Source organism: Gekko japonicus, unplaced genomic scaffold (genome assembly GCF_001447785.1).
Source record: "Gekko japonicus isolate JY-2015 unplaced genomic scaffold, Gekko_japonicus_V1.1 scaffold1311, whole genome shotgun sequence".
NCBI lineage: Eukaryota > Metazoa > Chordata > Lepidosauria > Squamata > Gekkonidae > Gekko > Gekko japonicus.
This window is the reverse complement of record NW_015168086.1, coordinates 489,597-509,179: the sequence shown is the minus strand read 5'-3', so window position 1 is coordinate 509,179 and position 19,583 is coordinate 489,597. Positions and strand designations below refer to the sequence as shown.

Genomic DNA, 19,583 nt, shown 5'->3' with positions numbered 1-19,583 from the left:
CGTGTAGGGGTGCCAGCCTCCAGCTCGCCAGACTACGTACCCCTGAAGCAAATGGATGTTCTAGAGCAGTGGTGGCGAACCTATGGCACGGGTGCCAGAGGTGGCACTCAGAGCCCTCTCTGTGGACACGCGTGCCATCGCCGCAGCCAGGCCCAGACCTGTCGAATTCTCTGCCAAAGAATTTTAAGTAAATGTAAGCCTTTGGGATTGCTTTCCTTACTTTGTTTGGATCATCTTAAGTTAATGTATGAGTTGTTTTTTCTAAAGTAAAACCTCAGTATTCAGGTTAAATTGCCGTGTTGGCACTTTGCGATAAATAAGTGGGTTTTGGGTCGCAGTTTGGGCACTCGGTCTCTAAAAGGTTCGCCATCACTGCTCTAGAGGGTGGACTCTGTGGCATTAGACCCGGCTGAGGTCCCCGCCCTCCTCAGGCTCCACCTCCAAATCTCCAGGAGTTTCCCAGTCCGGATCTGACAGCCCCACCCCCACCCCTCGCCGGTGGTCAAGGGAGATCCTAAAGGGAGTAACTTTCAAATCTAGCCAAAAAATTTTGTTCCAAATCTTAACATATCAGTAATGGCACCATAAACAAAAAGGAAACCATTGCATTGCAAAGGCCTTTTTTTTTTGTCCTCAGCTGCAACAATAAGCTATGGTTGGACCATGGTAAAGCAGGTGGAAGGGGGCAAGTGGTATTGTCAGGGAAGGAGTTTCTCGCTTCTGATCTGGGAACATCGGCTGTGGAAGGGAGTGCCGGGTCGTGCTCCCCTTTTTCTCACAGCAGAAGGAATTGCCTTCCCCATAGAGATGTCTTGCAGCAAGGTCATGAATAATGAAAGGAAAGTACCTCTGTACACAATGCCTAATTCATTGATGCAACTGATGGCCACAAGATCTGGTGATAAGCTTTTTTATCATCTATTTTAAAAATGAATTAGACAAAAAATGGGGCTGAAGGGAGCCTCCATGTTCAGAAGCAGTAGATCCGATTACCAGATCAGAGGACAAACAGGTATTGCGATCAAACTCACAGTGCTGTACTGGATGGATCTAAGTGTGCTCTGGTAAGATGTTTTTTTAATACATTTGATCAAGCCCAGTAGATTGTTTCAGTTGACCTAGCTGTATCTCAGGTACTAGTAATCTTTGTGGGCATACTCCATGTCTTGCTGAGGTCCATAGTGTTAAGAAGGAGTTTCAAACTGCAAAATGTATGAGCTTCATATTTTCCCTGGTTATCTAACTGAGCTAGGGTTTCCAGTTCCCTCCTGGCAACTGACAGGGGATGGGGGGGCTTACCAGGAAGGCCCAGGTGACCTGGAAATGTCACTTCCGGTGCACACAGGAAGTGACATCATCAAGCTGCAGTGTCTTGGTGACACTCTGGTATTTGGGCAAGAACTCTGTGGTAAAAATTGCTTCTACCATGGAGTTTTTGCCCAGATACCAGAGCATCACCTGGATATAGCTGGTGTGATGACATCACCTCCTGTCCATGCTGGAAGTTACATTGCCATGTCACTTGGGCCTTCCCTCTCCTGGTAAGTGCCCCTGCTAGCCATTTCATTGGTGGAGGGGGGTGGGACTTGGTGACTGGGTATCCTTACCTCTGGCAGCCCTAAATTGAGCAATGCCTTGAAGCTAAATAATGATAGAGTGGCAAAGGGCATGTTACTAATTTTCTAGTGGAAATGTCTGTAACAGAACTAAGTTCAGAAATAACTTCCTAAATAACTTAAGACCGAGTTGTACTGTTAAAAGATAAGTAAATCAATTAGGCTAAATGGCAAATACTGTGTTTTAGGTTGGCAAAACAAATCCGTTTGGAAACAAATTCTGAATAAGTTATGTCAGAAATGCACATGTACTTGCCTTTTTAAAAAGTTCATAATGCTCACAGGCAGTAAGGAAAGGCATGATCAGTTTGTAGGGACACAGAACTTTGTAAAGGATCAGAGCTTATTTATTTGAAGTATGAATGAATTTAGTGTGGTTACCATAGGTCGTAACATGGCATAACATTACGTTAACATCAGATATAGACACATATGAAAACATACCATAAGTAAATAACATTACAATGTTTCGGAATACAAATTTAAAAAAACTACGAACCCCATCCAATCGCTATTGAAAATATACTCAACACAGCTTAAAACTTAGGGCTACAATTTCAAATATAAATCTCCTAGAGCAGAGGCTATAAAGTTCCTTCTAATTTTAACAGACAAGAACATAAAAGTAGCCATTTGAAAAGTAACATCAGGAATTGCCTCTGCCAATAAAAATGTAATGCACTCCTCGTCAGAGAGCTTAACTTTCCGCCTAATTCAGGGTCCCCAAGATGCTTGGAAAAGAAACCCTTGCTGTGTTCTCTTGGAACACGTGGCTTTGGTTGAGTGTTTGTCCACAATTTCTTGCCCCTTCCACAGCTTTTCCCCACAACAGTGAAGGGAAGAAACTTCCAGTGCACGGGGGCGGGGAGGGGGCAGAGCTTTCTGCATGAACACGTGACGCTGCCTTCTACTGAATGAGAAACTCGGTCCATCAAAGTCAGTCTTGTCTACTCAGCCTGGCAGCGGCTCTCCGGGGTTTCCGGCAGAGTGCTTTCCCATCATGCCTTGATTGATCCTATTTAAACTGAAGATGCCAGGGATTGAACCTGGAACCTTTTGCATGCCGAGCAGGTGCTCTACCACTGAGCCACAGTGGTTGTCTCTCCTAGGCACCAGAAAGTCCTCACAGTTTGGTGTAGTGGTTAAGTGCGCGGACTCTAAACTGGGAGAACCGGGTTTGATTCCCCCACTCCTCCACTTGCAGCTGCTGGATGACCTTGGGCAAGCCATAGTTCTGATAAGAGCTGTTCTTGAAAAAGAGCAGTTTCTGTCAGAGCTCTCAGCCCCCACCTACCTCACAGGCAATGCTCCCTCTAAGCTGTGGAGTCTTGTGAGCAAAAATTCTACTTTGTGAGCTACTGGCATTAAGGTTGTGAGCGAGCGATTTGGCTACTGCATAAATTACTTTGCTCTGGAGCCATCTTTCCTGAGCTAAGACAAAAATGTGTGAGCCAGAGGCTAAAAAACTGTGAGCTAGCTCACACTAACTCAGCTTAGAGGGAACACTGCTCACAGGGTGTCTGTTGTGGGGAGGGAAGGGAAAGGAGTTTGTAAGCTGCTCTGAGGCTCCTTTGGATAGTGAACGGTGGGGTATAAATCCAGTCTCCTCCTCCTGCGCTGCTGCTATGTGCAGTGGTTACATAACCAACTGTGTCACACAGAAGTGAGCCGAACGTGTTACCTTCCTCTTCTTGATTTGCCTGGACATTTGTTTTCTAGTTGCTTAGCTTCTGCTTCTTCCTAGGCATCCGAAGAAGTTTCCAAATCACTCCAAGCGATGAAGGAGATTCTGTGTGGGGCCACGGACAAGGAGCCGCCGACGGAGGTTGTGGCTCAGCTAGCACAAGAATTGTACAACAGTGGCCTCCTGGTCAGCCTCATAGCCAACTTGCAGCTGATAGACTTTGAGGTAAGCCAACATGATACTAAAAATCCTATTGTGACTCAAGAATTTGGCTCTTGCTTGGCCCAGTTGGTGTGTGTGTGAGAGTGCTAAAACAATCGTTTGACTAATATGTAAGCCTTCTGTAAAGGAACCTCCCTAAGATCCACTTCCATTGCTTTGGTAATGTATCTTTGTTGGTGGAAAGTGCCATCAAGCCACAGCTAAAATATGGCAACCCCATCGGGTTTTCAAGGCAAGAGGCTAACAGAGGTGGTTTGCCCTTGCCTGCCTCTGCGTAGCAACCCTGGACTTCCTTGGTGGTCTCTCATCTGAGTACTAACTAGGGCTGACCCTGCTTAGCTTCTGAGATCTGATGAGATCAAGGCAGGCCCGTAGTCAGGATTTTTGTGGCCCATGGGGCAAAAAAATGTTCTGGTGGGGCTGCCATTATTTTTATGCCGGCTCCAATCCGCCCCCAAGCCTGACCGCTGGCGGCCACCCCTCTCCCTCCCCTCCTGCACAATTTAAAGGGCCCTCCAGCTGATTGACAGGGAGCACGTGGCCCACCGATCAGCTGGAGGGCCCTTTAAATTGTGCAGGAGGGGAGGGAGAGGGGCACATGCCTCCCCCACTTCTTCTCAAAAGCATTTAAATGATCGCTTTAAGTGCTTTTGAGAAGAAGCGAGCGGCCCATGCACACCCCCGTTTTTCTAAAAAAAAATCTTCTCAAAAACCCTTGTGGGTTAAGGAAGGTGGCAGAGCCCCCAATAGCCCCACTGTAGCTTTGGGCCAGGATCAAGGTAGCCTGGGCCGTCCAGGTCAGGGCAGTGTATCTTTAGATATGCAAAACGATGCTCCTGGGAAGGCGGAGCACACTTTCTTCAAAGATTTTGAGAAAAGCAGCACTTAAGGGGGGAAAGTTCTTGAAATTGTTGGGTGGGGCAGAGAGACACATGTAATCTTGCCCTGTTTTTAATGAGCATTTCTTTCCTTTCAAACCTAGAAGCTCATAGATATATAATCTTGAGCAGCAGAGAATTTCTAGATATTCTATTTGGAACCAAGAGTTAAAAGGACTGATACATATTTAGCCACACCCAGTGTAATTTTTGGGTCATTGTCTTTGAGCAAGAAGAGAACAGTTTCTGAAAAGTAGGGAGATAAGTGGTTGCTTAATAGGGGCTTAATATAGTGGTTCCTGAGAGTCACAAACAGAGGGCCCTCGAGCAAAATGTGGAAAGGCGTGTTGATCCTTTGCAGGCCAGCAGATTCTGTCGATACACCTTGCCAGCAAACCTGCACTGTAAAACCATGGAAGGAATGACGCTCAACCTAGCAAACAAGAATGCTCTACAAAACCATGGAACTGAGAGATAATAGAAATAACAGGGTAGTACATTAGAGGGGGAAGGATGCTATAAAACAAATAAGAACATGGCAGCCTCTTGCTAAGAAGAAGAGGAGATTGGATTTATACCCCGCCCTTCACTTGAAGTCTCAGAGTGGCTTACAAACTCCTTTCCCTTCCCCTCCCCACAACAGACACCCTGTGAGCAGTGTTCCCTCTAAGCTGAGTTTGTGTGTGCTAGCTCACAGTTTCTTAGCCTCCAGCTCACACATTTTTGTCTTAGCTCAGGAAGGATGGCTCCAGAGCAGAATAATTTATGCAGTAGTCAAATTGCTGGCTCACAACTTTAATGCCAGCAGCTCAGAAAGAACTATTTTTGTTCACAGGGCTCCACAGCTTAGAGGGAACATTGCCTGTGAGGTAGGGGGGCTGAGATAGCTCTGATAGAAACTGCTCTTTTCAAGAACAGCTCTGACAGAACTATGGCTTGCCCAAGGTCATCCAGCAGCTGCAAGTGGAGGAGTGGGGAATCAAACCCAGTTCTCCCAGATTAGCATCCGCACACTTAACCACTACACCAAACTGGCTGTGATAGTCAATCTCCAAGACAAGTTTCTTAATCAAGATAAGAGAATCATATTTTTTTTTGGGGGGGGGGGGGAGTTTTATACCAATTAATAATAGAGCTTATTGTGCATAATTTTCAACCATGTAGATTTAAAAGAGTATTTTCCGGGAAGAGCAAGTGAGCTGTCTTCAGAGAACAAAATGTTTATCCACTGCTTAAAAGCAAGGAGCTTTTCTAGCCTCTGATAAGTTCCATCCAAATGCTGCCTGCCAGGCAACATTGGAATCGCCATAGGGAATATTCGTAGTTTTCTCAGGAACTGAGAGGAGTGGAATGTCAATTTTCTCTGTAACTGTATTTATCCAAATTGCAGCTTCAAAGAGCACAAAGGGAACAACCTTCAGGTTGAAAACCTGCCCCTTTGGTGTAGTGGTTAAGTGTGCGGACTCTAATCTGGGAGAACCGGGTTTGATTCCCCCACTCCTCCACTTGCACCTGCTGATGTGACCTTGGGTCAGTCACAAGCTCTGGCACAGCTGTCCTTGAAAAAGAGCAGTTTGTGTCAGGAGCTCTCTCAGCCCAACCTACCTCACAGGGTGTCTGTTGTGGGGAGGGGAAGGGAGAGGAGTTTGTAAGCCGCTCTGAGACACCTTTGGGTAGTGAAGGGCGGGGTATAAATCCAACCTCTTCTTCTCTTCTTCTTCTTCTGATAGCCTCAGAGCACAGTTTTGCCTTATTAAGCACAGCTTTCAAGTGAGATTTCCGGGACAGATCAGCTGAGAACCTAGATAAGAAAAAGTTTTTACTTGTTCAATTATAGTATCCATCTATAATCCATTTTGAGGGGGCCTGTCTCCTGCTTTTAAAGAACACTAGAGTCTTGGATTGATTATAATAAATTGATAGGGTTTCATTCCTGCAATAATTAGAGAAATTTTTTAACAATCTTTGTAAGCCTTGTACGTGACAAAATAACAGCCTTGTCCGCATAAAGTAAAATAGGGGTGCTAGCGTTAGTGAGTTTAGGGGAATGGCAAGATTTGTTGAAATTTAAAATAAGGTCACTTAAATATAACCTGAAAAGCATAATTCTTTCGAATTATGGTACTGGAGATGACTCTTGAGAGTCACTCGGACGGCAAAAAGATCAAATCAGTCAATCTCAAAAGAAATCAACCCTGATTCCCTGGAAGGCCAGATACTGAAGCTGAAGCTCAAATACTTTGGCCACCAAATGAGAAGGGAGTACTCACTGGAGAAGACCCTGATGCTGGGAAAGATTGAAGGTTGAAGAAGAAGGGGACGGCCAAGGATGAGATGGTTGGACAGTGTTATCGATGCGACGAACATGAAATTGAGCAAACTCCGGAGGACGGGAGGGCCTGGCGTGATGTGGTCCATGGGGTCACAAAGAGTCGGACTTGACTGTGCGACTGAACAACAACAAGGCAGGGGAACCAGTAAACAACCTTGTCTAACTCCTCTGTCCAAATTAAATGAGTTTGATAAATGACCCGCAGTTCCACAGTGGACTTGGGCAGTTGGATGAGAATACAGGCCTTGAATGAGGCCTTGTAATCTTTTATCTGTGGTGGTTTCCCCTAAGTTTTCCTACAACTTAACACGGCTGACAGAGTCAAATGCTCCCCTGCGTCCATAAAAACCTGCATACAGTTGTCGTCCCCCACCACCACCCTTAGCTGTGTATTTATCAGCTAGATGATACAAAATCAGACAATGGTCTAAGGTTGAATAGCCCTTCCTAAACCAGATTAGCTCATTCCCTGAAATGGCCTCAGACTCAAACCAGTCCCAAAGTTTACAAAAGAAAGAGTAAGAATATAATTTATGCAACAAGGAAAGCAAACTAATTGGGCGGTAACAGGTCTGATCTGTTTCTTCTTTGGAAAATCGGAATGATAATAGCATGTCTCCAAGATCTGGGAATCGGCCAGAGGAACTGATAGAGGTAAAGCCCGTTGCTGAAACCTTCGCCCGCATGCAAGGGTTCGCCTTAAATAATTCATTAGAGATTACGTGAGGTCCGGGAGCTTTGCCTGATTGAAGAGCTCAGATGGAAAGCTCAGTTTCATCATTAGAGATGTCAGGCCAAGAGGAGACTGCATCAGGAGGAACAGAGAAATTGGCAATGATAAATAGCACTTTAAAATGACTTTCCCAGCCATGCAGAGCAACGCAGGGGAGAATTTTAAATTGCAGATTGATGGCAGCATTAACAATAGACCAAAAGGTTATGCTGTCATTATTAGTGACTGCAGGCAATCATATAAATACAGGTTAAAAGGTACAAATTATATCCGCGGGTGATCATCTCAGTGTTAGTAAAGCTGTTAGCCCAGTTCCATATATTTCAAAATATTTAATAAATTGTTTTTAAAAATTTGTTGCTTGACATATATATATTTATTTCTCTCTCCCCCCCCTTTCATTTTAGGTCCATTCTGTATATGATGGGTTTTGTGTATATTTTTATGTATTTTATGTATATATTTTTTAAGTTTATGGAGTGTTACCACTGAGGAAGGTTTTTATACCGAAACGTGTTTGGTATTGGTTCTTGTGTATGGATATAGTTTGTACGTTTTAACTTGTATGTATATGATTGGACGTTTGTCATTATATTAGGAATAGGTACTTCTATGCAGAGCCCTAGGATTGTGGTTTTTTAATGATACTTTAGCACTTTTGAACATATAATTGAATTATACGTGGTATCTTGTACATTACTGCTACATGCATAGCTATATTTTAGTTTCTCTTTTTTTATGTCTCAACCTTTTTGGTTACCTTTCTCATGTAGGGTTGTGTTTTTCTCCTCTTTTTTGGTTGCACTCAGTAAGGAAGTCTCCAAAGTCGGGTCCTAAAATTCTACCAAAAAGACAACTTTGGTCAGTATCTGTCCTTACATTAAAGCTGCCTGCCGTAATCATAGGAAAGGATGATAAAGTGATATTTATTTAATCAGAGATGGCCCCTGAGTGCTCCCAGTTTTGAGCAGTCAACAAAATCTTTGCAGGAGGAATGTATGCAGAAAATATTATAAGGGAAAAACCATTGAGATAAGTCAAAATAGCTATAAAAAAAGACTATTTATTGCCGAAAGGTCACACATCACGATATTCATTGCGGTAGATCCTAACAGGACCTTCATCTAAAACTTAGTATAAATTCTGTTCCTCTAGTTCCTATTTCTAAAATTAATTTAAATTCAGCCCCACTATTGAATATCCTCAAATAGTTAAAAGAAAACAAAACAATTGGAAACAGTTAAGAAAACAGTTAAGAAAATAAAACTATTGGAAGCAGTTAAAATTATGAGAAGCTAAAATTGGTGGAACTAAATGGGTTAAATGTGGTTAAAATTGGAAGAGTTAAAAGTCAATGTTAAATACAGCTCAACCTTAAAATATGTCAGTGCATTAATCCTACCTAATCCCAAGTAACTATATGTTAAAATAAAACAAAAGTTAAATCTCAGACAACAGAACTGCTCTTCTCAAGATCAGCATTATCAAAGCAGCAGCTGGGAAGAAGAAAACAAACAGACCCGAAAGGAGTTGGGGAGTTAAACTCCACCAGTCATTAACAAATTATGCATAACTCCAACATAACATAAAGTAATTAAACAGCAGACAGCATATAAATCCTATCTAACCAAAATAATAGAGAAGCAGAAGGGGGGAAAGAATATGTATGTAGATATGGGGGGAAAAATAAGCTCTTGCAGAACACCACCGCAAAACACCACCACAGCACTTCTTGCCAGGCCTGTAGCTACGGTGTGGTTTTGGGGGGCTCCACCCTCTTAAAGGCACAGCCCCACAAGAATTTCTCCCGTTAATGCTTTTTTCAATCATTTAAAAATCATTTAAAAACATTTTTAAAAGTTATGCTGTCCTTTAAGCAGAGTGGGGTGCAATAGGGAGTGAGTATGTTAGTCGCGATGGATCCTTGGGAGTTGCCCACTGTGCTTAACTGTGTTTCAATTGTTTTAACTGTATTTTATCGCACTGTGTGCCTTAATTGTTAATTGTGGTGTTGTATTACACCTGTGTTTTGTAAGCCGCCCTGAGCCCGCGTGCGGGGAGTGCAGGATATAAATGCAATTAAATAAAATAAAATAAATAAAATATAGTTGCCTAATTCCCGCACTCAGCAAGGGGGTTGGTGTAGGTGACCTCTAGGATCCCTTCTAACTCTGTGTCAAGAAAGTGGTCTCCCTTAAGAGAGTTTTTCTGCCTAAGTGTCAGCTTTCTGGACTACAGCAGTTAAGTCATCACCCCCACCTGCCGGCTTGTTCTCAGAATTGTTGCTTAGGCTGGTAGAAGTGATTAACTTGCAGCAGCTGAGAACTGTCATCTAAAGTGGTGGACAGCTTGCAGTTTAGAGATCTGTCCTGGTAACAGCTTTCTCTTGGCTAAATGGCTTTTCTTTCTGCATGGAGAGCTTCAGCCCCACCAGAAAGAAATTTGCCCCACAAGTCATGAAATCCTGGCTACGGGCCTGCTTCTTGCCAGCAACTGGAACCACAATGAGTATTTCTGGAGTACAATAGATAAGCTCTCATTTATTGTGTGTGTGTGTACACAACAAATATGTAGCTTTAACAAGTGTGAAAGGTTGTTCGATATCAGTGCCTGTTGCACAGAAATTAACATAGGTCTTTAACTTTAACAAGCAATGGCAGGTACCACCTGAGGCACTGTAAAAGTAAATGTGTACTTCTGAAAATGTGCTGTCCAAACAAGTCTTAAAAGATATAAAAGTATATGTGTCTGTGTGTGTAAAGTGTCATCAAGTTGCAGCTGAGACGTACATTTTTCAAGGTAAGAATCGTTCAAAGGCAGTTTGCCATTGCCTGCCTCTGCGTAGCAACCCTGGATTTCTTTGCTGGGCTCCCATCCAAATACTAGCCAGGAGCAACCCTGCTTAGCTTCCAAGGTCCGATGCGATGGGGCCATCCAGGTGAGGGCATGCGAAGTATAGGGGCTTAAAAATGTCAAGGTTTTCTGCAGCCATGATTCACGGGGAGGCTTCGCTGAGGCGAAAAATCCCCCTTGTCAGTTTGACTTAAAGAGCAATCCTTTATTTTATTTTTTTAAACATCCAAAGTAAGTCTTCGGTCTCTAAACTACTCAAGTATTGTAAACACAATCCTGACCTGAGAGAGACTGAAAAGTACTGGAAGCGGAGGCTCAGCGTAGTGATCTCAGCAAGCGTTTTATTCGTTACATTGGGAACTGAAGAGAAAACCGGCCGGACAGAGGCTGGCTTATATGCGTGAACACACCACACCCAGCCCACACCCCAAGCCCAGTGATAGGTTCTGTTTACATGCGACAGACCTTGTTGGTCTGCTCTTGGATCCGGGCGAACCCATTGGTGCGCTTAGGATCCGAAGTGGCTATTGTCCGCTAGGGCGAAGGTCCGTCTCTGTTTTAGACCACCTGGCCGGACCCACGTGGCTGCGGCCATCTCTGCTCGGTACATTACAGAGACCCTTTTTATTAGTTGGTTGCAATGTTCCCTCTAAGCTGTGGAGTCTTGTGAGCAAAAATTCTACTTTGTGAGCTCCTGGCATTAAAGTTGTGAGCGAGCGACTTGGCTGCTGCATCAATTAGTTTGCTCCGGAGCCCTCCTTCCTGAGCCAAGACAACAATGGGTGAGCCGGAGGCTAAAAAACTGTGAGCTAGCTCACACCAACTCAGCTTAGAGGGAACACTGGTTGGTTGGCTTCACCATCGTTCATTCGACACACAGACACCCTTAGTCTACTTGGCTCCAGATAGCTTTGTTTTTTGCTTACCCAGTTCCCTTCTTTGCTACGGCCCTCGTCCCACATGAGTCCCGTATCCATGTGCATCCCATGGCTGCCAGCATGCATTGGCTCACATTCAGTATTGTCGGGGAAGGGGTAATGTGAAATCTATACCTGTGATCCTCAGGGGGAATTGGTGTATATGAATAGGAAATGTGCAAGGGACTGAGATGGCAAAGAGATTACAATGGAATGAAATGTGGCAGGATCGTGCTCTGAGCGTACCGTTGTGGTTTCATCACCAGCCTCGGAAAACACGCTTTGGTTTGTTTCGGTTTCTTCAACAGGGCAAAAAGGATGTCTCCCAAATATTCAACAACATCTTAAGAAGGCAGATTGGAACTCGGAGTCCCACGGTGGAATACGTTAGTGCCCATCCACATATCCTGTTCATGCTGCTCAAAGGGTAGGTGCTACATCGAGAGATGTCGGGGGAGGGGGAGGTAAAAACCTTCTTGGGATCTGTCCTTCAACAGGCTTTCTCCACCCACCCACCCCCCATGGTAACTCTTGGGGGTCCCTCTGGCCTTGTCAGTCTCTCACTTTCCTGGGTGGATAGTACATTTTTAAGAATACTAGATCATGTGCTCTGTGCGCTGGGTAGAAACATGCCCAAAGGCATAAGTCAGCTGATTTCTGATTTAAAGTGGTGTTTTATATGTCCCTTTCATAAAGAGAGGTAAAATTTCTAGAAATTTTGAAGGCATTGAAAAATATGTTTTTGTTTTTCTAGGGGTGGAAAAAAATGGAAATCTTGAGGGGAAATGACATATATGGACCCTCTTTTGAGAGCCAGGGTGGTGTAGTGGTTAGAGTGTCAGTCTAGGATCAGGGAGACCCAGGTTCGAATCTCTGTTCATGCTGTGGGAGCTCACTGGGTGACCTGGGGCCAGTCACATTCTCTCTTTTTTAACTTATATTAATAGGAGAATTTTACAACATTTAATTTATCTCATCACAGTGTAATATAAAAGGTATAACAAAGAACTAAATAAATTTCAACACATGACCTAATAGGGCTTTATCCAGCAAACTGGCAGATGCAGTTGGATCCATCTCAAAACTATTTATTCAATTTGAATCTTGTAGTGAAATAATTTATAAAACAACTAATTGGGAAATAATTCGTAAATTTTAAAAAATTCCAACATGCAGTTTAGACACAAAAATAATGCAAAACCAAAGTAGTTATTAGAGATACAATTATATACACATTTCAGCAGTTTCACATTCTCTTAGCCTAACCTGCCTCACAGGATTGTTGTGAGGATAAAATGGAGAATGAGGTAAGCCACTTTGAGCCCCCATGTGTGGAGAGAAATGGGGTACAAATGAATGAAATAAATTCTGCTACTTTAACAACACAGAAAACATGGTTTAGTTGGCACATAAAACTGTATTAATTGGCATGTTTATGGAGTTTATGCCTTAGTTTTCTGCAAGGATAACTGCAAATACTATCCAATACTGGGATGAAAGAGGGAGCTGCAAACGTCTGCATCCTGTGCTCTCTTAGTACATTTCATTCATTCTAAAAGAAAAAAAAAACCCATATATTTCACTGTTTTCACTGTGCATACTTTTCACTGTTCTTAGATTAAAGGAACAAACTCTGGAGAAGTCCAGATGTCTTAACAGATCTTTGCAGTCAAAAGTGCATTTCATCTTTGAGAATCTTAAGAAGTTCAGATTTGACAAGACCACCCATACACTTCGTGCATTAGATTACGCGTTGGTACTCTACTGTGTTGTGTTTATGCCTAAAAGGACTTTCCTCCCCCCAAAAAAACTCTAGATACGAAGCACCCCAGGTTGCCTTACGTGTGCGCTCCTGCAGGAAATGACCTCTGATACTATCCAATACTGGAATGAAAGAGAGAGCTGCAAACTTCTGCACCCTGTGCTCCCTTAGTACATTTCATTCATTCTAAAAGGAAAAAAAGCCCCATATATTTCACTGTTTTCACTGTGCATACTTTTCACTGTTCTTAGATTAAAGGAACAAACTCTGGAGAAGTCCAGATGTCTTAACAGATCTTTGTAGTCAAAAGTGCATTTCATCTTTGAGAATCTTAAGAAGTTCAGATTTGACAAGACCACCCATACACTTCGTGCATTAGATTACGCGTTGGTACTCTACTGTGTTGTGTTTATGCCTAAAAGGCCTTTCCTCCCCCCAAAAAACTCTAGATACGAAGCACCCCAGGTTGCCTTACGTTGTGGAATAATGTTGAGAGAATGTGTTCGGCACGAGCCTTTGGCCAAAATCGTTCTCTTCTCGGATCAGTTCAGAGATTTCTTCCAATACGTGGGGATGTCAACCTTTGACATAGCTTCTGACGCTTTCGCTACTTTTAAGGTAAGTGCTTAATTGCCACAGGATTTTGCAGTGATGCGATCAACGTGTGTAAAATAAGCCTATTTAGGAGCATGTGGCTAAGAGTGATCCAGTAGACATTATGTACTTAGACCTCAGGGCGCAGTCACCAAAGACTCCAGCATAAATTGAGCAGTCTTGAGCAATGTTCCCTCTAAGCTGTGGAATCTCGTGAGCAAAAATTCTACTTTGTGAGCTACTGGCATTAAAGTTGTGAGCGAGCGATTTGGCTACTGCATAAATTAGTTTGCTCTGGAGCCATCCTTCCTGAGCAAAGACAAAAATGTGTAAGCCGGAGGCTAAAAAACTGTGAACTAGCTCACTCTAACTCAGCTTAGAGGGAACACTGGTCTTGAGCTAAAAGGACTTGCAGATTAAAAATTGGTTAAACAGGAAACAGAGTAGGAATAAACGGGCAGTTCTCACAGTGGCAGGAAGTGAGCATTGGAGCCCCGAAAGGCTCAGTATTGGGGGCCAGTGCTATTCAATGGGTTCACAGAATTGAGGGTGAGCAGCGTAGTGGCCAGTTTTGTTGATAATACCAAATTGTTCAGGATGATGAAACCAAAGCAGATTGTGAAGAGCTCCAAGGAGGATCTCTCCAAACTGGGTGAGCAAGCAGCAGTATGGCAAATGAAGTCCAGTGTAGGTAAGTGTAAGGTGATGCATGTTGTTTTTTTTTGGGGGGGGGGGGAGATCCTAATTTGAAATATGCTGATGGGGTCTGAACTGCCCAAGACCGAGAGGGAAGGATCTTGGGGTTGTAGTGCGAATCTCGATGAAATGGTGACTTGGGCACGTGTGCAGCGGAGGTGAAAAAGGCAAAGTCCGTCACTGGGATTATTAAGAAATGAACTGGAATGAAAATAGCCAAATTGCGGTCTGAAAGGTTCATTTGCTGATTTAATGGTGGCAGATATTTTTTTCATTAACTTCCCTCTCATGAAGGAAATTTCAGTCTTACAAGCAGGGCTTTTGGGGGGGGGGGACTTGCTGGAACAGAGTTCCGGAACCTCTTCGACACAATTATTTTGAAAACGTTTAATGGTTCGTGGGTTTTCAGTGCACAGATTGAAAACTTCATTTCCCTCTTGAGAGTTCCAGCACCTCTTTTTCAAAAAAAGAAAGAAAGAAAGAAAAAGCCCTGATTAAAAGATTTCAGTCTTGCAAGCTGTAACATGTTGGTGTTGTGGTAATTTCTCCCAGAGCTCAGCAAGATCAGATTAGTGGCTATCGAAGAGTCTTGTGAGACCGGACAAAGACAGTCCCCTAACATGTTAGCATCTTCACTAGAGATTCCCTTAAGGAGCTTGACTCTGTAGTCTGAAAATTGACTTCTTCTTTTGAACCTCACAGAAGACTCGGTTTGTGTAGAGGCATCTTTCCCATAGAAAGCTTTAGTGTTTGTCTGGATGCAGTTAGGCCTAAAACAAGGCACGAGTGCAATCGGCAACAGAGTTACCCTCTTCGAAGCTCATTGACTTCAGTGGTCTTAGAAAGAGGTAACTCTGTTTAGGATTGCACTGTAAATGTCTGACGTATACATATTTTATATATCTTTTAAAAAATGCTTTAGAGCTTTAAAAATTAATGGGCCCATCTTGTCCCTTGGAGCCTGACATACTTTTCAAGGTCTGTTTGGAATAGCTGAGGAGTGCAGTGCTGGCCGTGGACCTAGGCATGATAAATGGCCTAAAACACAAGGCTTGCACCTTCCCTCCCTCTCCCCCTTTCTCTTCCTTCCTCCCTTCCTTTCTCTCTCTCTCCCCCTTCCTTCCAGCCAGCCAGTTTGGTGTGGTGGTTAAGTGCGCGGACTCTAATCTGGGAGAACCGGGTTTGATTCCCCACTCTTCCACTTGCAGCTGCTGGATGACCTTGGGCAAGCCATAGTTCTAAGGTTGTCCTTGGAAGGGTGGTTCTTGAAAGAACTCTCTCAGCCCCACCTACCTCACAGGGTGTCTGTTGTGGGGAGGGAAAGGGAAAAGAGTTTGTAAGCCGCTCTGAGACTCCGAGTGAAGGGTGAGGTATAAATTCCTTCCTTCCTTCCTTCCTTCCTTCCTTCCTTCCTTCCTTCCTTCCCCTTGCATAGCGCCCTCATCCTTCTCAGAGCCTGCACTAATGAACGAGAGCCGAAGGGAAGAAGCAGTGTGTGTCACGCGGAACTGATTTCATTCTTTGCTTGTAATTTTCTTTCCCCAGGACTTGCTAACAAGACACAAAGTGCTGGTAGCAGAATTATTAGAACAAAATTATGACATGGTAAGAACCGGAGACTTGTTTTTAGATGTGCTTCTGGAACTGATTAGTGAGGCTACTGCTGTTAAGCTATGCTTTCAGTGTTCTATCAAAAAAAAGAGAGCAAAATCTGCTGCCACTTTTACAGGGAACAAAATCTTCCTGGGTCTTTTACACCAAAGAGAAATTCGATCCATACTGCTGTGTTCATCTTGGATGTTAGACATGAAGGGATCCACCATTGTTTTAAAAACAACAACCCAAAGCCATATGGTAGAAGAGAAGTTCCAGAAGTGATTGGGAGGGGCCCATGGCTCAGTGGTAGAGCATCTGCTTGGCATGCAGAAGATCCCAGGTTCAATCCCTGCCATCTCCAGCTAAAAGGATCAGGCAGTATGTGATGTGAAAGACCTCTGCCTGAGACCCTGGAGAGCTTCTGCCAGTCTGAGAAGACAATACTGACCTAAATAGACCAAGGGTCTGAGTCAGTATAAGTCAGCATCTTATGGGGAGAGGTCATGGCTCAGGGGTAGAGCTTCTGTTTGGCATGCAAAGGGTCCCAGGTTCAATCCCCAACACCTCCAGTTAAAAGAATCTGCCTGAGACCCTGGAGAGTTGCTGCCAAACTGAGTAAACGATATTGACCTTGATGGACCAATAATCTTTCAGTATAAAGCAGCTTCATATGTTCATTGTGGGACTCTCGGGAAGCACAGCACGGCTCCCCTCCTCACCTTTATTTATTGCCAGGGAGCCAGCTTGGTGTAGTAGTTAACAGAGGCAGACTCTAAGCTGGAAGAACCGGGTTTGATTCCCCACTCCTCCACATGCAGCCAGCTGGGTGACCTTGGGTCAGCCACAGTTCTCTCAGAGCTGTTATCTCAAGAGCAGTTCTCTCAGCGTTCTCTCAGCCCCACCTACCTCACAGGGTGTCCGTTGTAAGGAGGGGAAGGGAAAGGAGATTGTAAGCCGCTCTGAGATTCCTTTGGGTAGTGAAGGGCGGAGCATAAAACCAACTCTTCTTCTTCAGGTAAAAAAGAAAGCCAGTTGTCTGGGAAATAACATTTCCCCCTTTTTCTCTTTAGTTCTTTGATGATTATGAAAAGCTGCTTAATTCTGAGAATTACGTAACAAAGAGACAATCTCTAAAGGTAAGATGAAACCCTCTGTTGACATTTCTGCCTGTCTTCAACACTTCCAGTCTTAAAATGCGAGACAGTCTTTGTGTTGGTTTGTCTCCTACAAAATCTTGAGGCTTACGGAAACCAGGCCTAGAATTTCTGCTGTCCGCGTATCTGATTGGCGTTGAAGGATTTTATCACATGGGCGTGTGTGTCAAGAACCCCTGATGCCTTCCAAATGAAAGGTGAACCTGGGAAAGTCCTGCTGAAAAAGCCTTTTAACTTTGTTTTTCTGTTGGGCTGTGGAAAATCCTGCATCTGATTTAGCTGTCAAGCTAGAATTATGTCTCCTTGTTTGCGACACGATTCTTCTGTCTGTCCCGTCTGTCTGTTCGTCTGACTAATTGGACTTGTATCCCGATCTCCCGCAAACAGGCTCAGGGCGGGCTCCCATCAACATTAATACAATTTACAGTAACAATTAAAACCAATTTAAAACGACAAATTAAAACATTACAGATGTCATAAATACCATCTTGGGCATTTGGTACATGTGTTCCAGGTACATATGACCTTCAACTCGACCCCCCCACAGCTGTTTCAAGGGGGACAGAAACCATGGGCATTAGGTGGTTCTTTAGTCTGGGGGTAAGAGCTCTTGGAGGATTGGCTACATTAGGGGTGTGTGGCCTAATATGCAAAGGAGTTCCTGCTACAAAAAGAGCCCTGGGTGTATACGATAACATCTTTGCCTTGTAACTCAAGGTAGCTGACGTGGTGTCGTGGTTAAGAGTGTTGGCCTGGGATCTGGAGTGTTGAACTAGGGTCAGATCCCCACTCGTGCCCATGGAGGCTTGCTGGGGAACCTTGGGCCAGTCACACATTCTCCGCCGAACCTACCTCATATGATGTAAGGTGCTTTGGGGTCCCCACTGGGGAGGAGGGCAGGGTATAAATGAAATAAGTAAATTGAGAGCCAGTTCAGTGTAGTGGTTAGGAGCGTGGACTCTAATCTGGGAGAACCGGGTTTGATTCCCCACTCCTCCACCTGCAGCTGCTGGCGTGACCTTGGGTCAGTCACATGTTCTCTCAGAGCTGTTCTCTCAAGGGCAGTTCTCGAGAGAGCTCTCTCAGCCCCACCTACCTCACAGAGTGTTGTGGGGAGGAGAAGGGAAAGGAGATTGTAAACTGCTCTGAGACTCCCAAGTGGAGGGTGGGGGTATAAATCCAATCTCCTCTTCTTCTAAATAAAATAAAAGCAAATGAAGGCTAACCTGGATGAGCAGGTGCCAGCATCCCTGCCCGTTGACTTTGCCACCCGCAGCAAGAGGCAGCTGTGAGGTCCGAAAAGGGGCCTGGGTGCAGAGGTGTTCCTAACACACACGGAGAGGGGCTGACTTGTCCCCTGGCTCCCAAGTAATTCACTGAGAGTTCATCTCTGCCCGTTTTCTCCGCAGCTGCTGGGCGAGTTGATCCTGGACCGACATAACTTTGCCATCATGACCAAGTACATCAGCAAACCGGAGAACCTGAAGCTGATGATGAACCTGCTGCGTGACAAGAGCCCCAACATCCAGTTCGAGGCCTTCCATGTCTTCAAGGTAAAGCAGAGGCCAAAGCCCCGGGGGCGAAATGAGTGGTGTGGCTCTTTGGCTTGGAGGGCCGTCGTTTTCCAACCGCCCCTTTGGCCTGGGCTGCTTGTTAGACTCCCGTGAGGGTGCGGTTAAGAGGGGGGGGGGCTTCTCCAGTCTCTCTCCGACTCTCCTCGCATTGACTGACAAACGTGATACTGAGTAGGGCGATCCTGCGCGTCAATGGGTCTGGTGTTGATTTCCCTCCTGCCTTGAACTGACTACCCCCGGCACCCTGCCATCTCACCCCCAAACACTGTGTTGGGGGCCACAGATGGAGGGAGGGCGGGAGAAGGCTGATTCCTGTTCCCCTCCCTGGCAGCCACCTTAATGAGAATGTTGGTTGTCCCTCTTTCCGGTTTGGCTCTTTTCCCCCAACGTGCACCTAAAGAAGCAGGCTGTTAATCATCACTGTAGAACCACTTTGCCGAGTCTCACCTTCCGCTCTGGGGGCCTCTTCGCCGGTTGCCGTCATGCAGTCGGCCTATGGCCTTTCTTCCCCCCTCCCCACTCGGGGTTGTCCCAGGCCTTGGATATAGTCGGGGTGGTGGTGGTGGTGGTGATGTCACTAGTCCCCTCGTCGACCTGCTGGAGCTCTGTTGCTTCGGTCTCTCTCTCACCCTCTGCCCTTCGGAGCTTCCAGCTGCATCTTCCCTGGCCTGGCTGATAAGAGCTGTCCTTGAAAAAGAGCAGTTTCTGTCAGAGCTCTCTCAGCCCCACCCATCTCACAGGGTGTCTGTTGTGGGGAGGGGAAGGGAAAGGAGTCTGTAAGCCGCTCTGAGACTCCTCTCTCTCACCCTCTGCCCTTCGGAGCTTCCAGCTGCATCTTCCCTGGCCTGGCTGATAAGAGCTGTCCTTGAAAAAGAGCAGTTTCTGTCAGAGCTCTCTCAGCCCCACCCATCTCACAGGGTGTCTGTTGTGGGGAGGGGAAGGGAAAGGAGTCTGTAAGCCGCTCTGAGACTC

General features: G+C 44.9%; 1 protein-coding gene across 4 annotated transcripts in view; it reads left to right on the top strand.

Annotated features, from left to right (window-relative positions):
• CAB39L (calcium binding protein 39 like) overlaps positions 1 to 19,583 on the top strand; it is a 43,614-nt gene that overhangs the window by 14,025 nt on the left and 10,006 nt on the right. For all 4 annotated transcript variants that reach the window (XM_015414713.1, XM_015414710.1, XM_015414712.1 and 1 more), the window contains 6 exons: positions 3,361 to 3,525; positions 11,544 to 11,662; positions 13,447 to 13,615; positions 15,833 to 15,892; positions 16,954 to 17,019; positions 18,447 to 18,590. In XM_015414713.1, the coding sequence (XP_015270199.1) occupies positions 3,361 to 3,525; positions 11,544 to 11,662; positions 13,447 to 13,615; positions 15,833 to 15,892; positions 16,954 to 17,019; positions 18,447 to 18,590 (723 nt within the window). The remainder of the gene's footprint in view (positions 1 to 3,360; positions 3,526 to 11,543; positions 11,663 to 13,446; positions 13,616 to 15,832; positions 15,893 to 16,953; positions 17,020 to 18,446; positions 18,591 to 19,583) is intronic.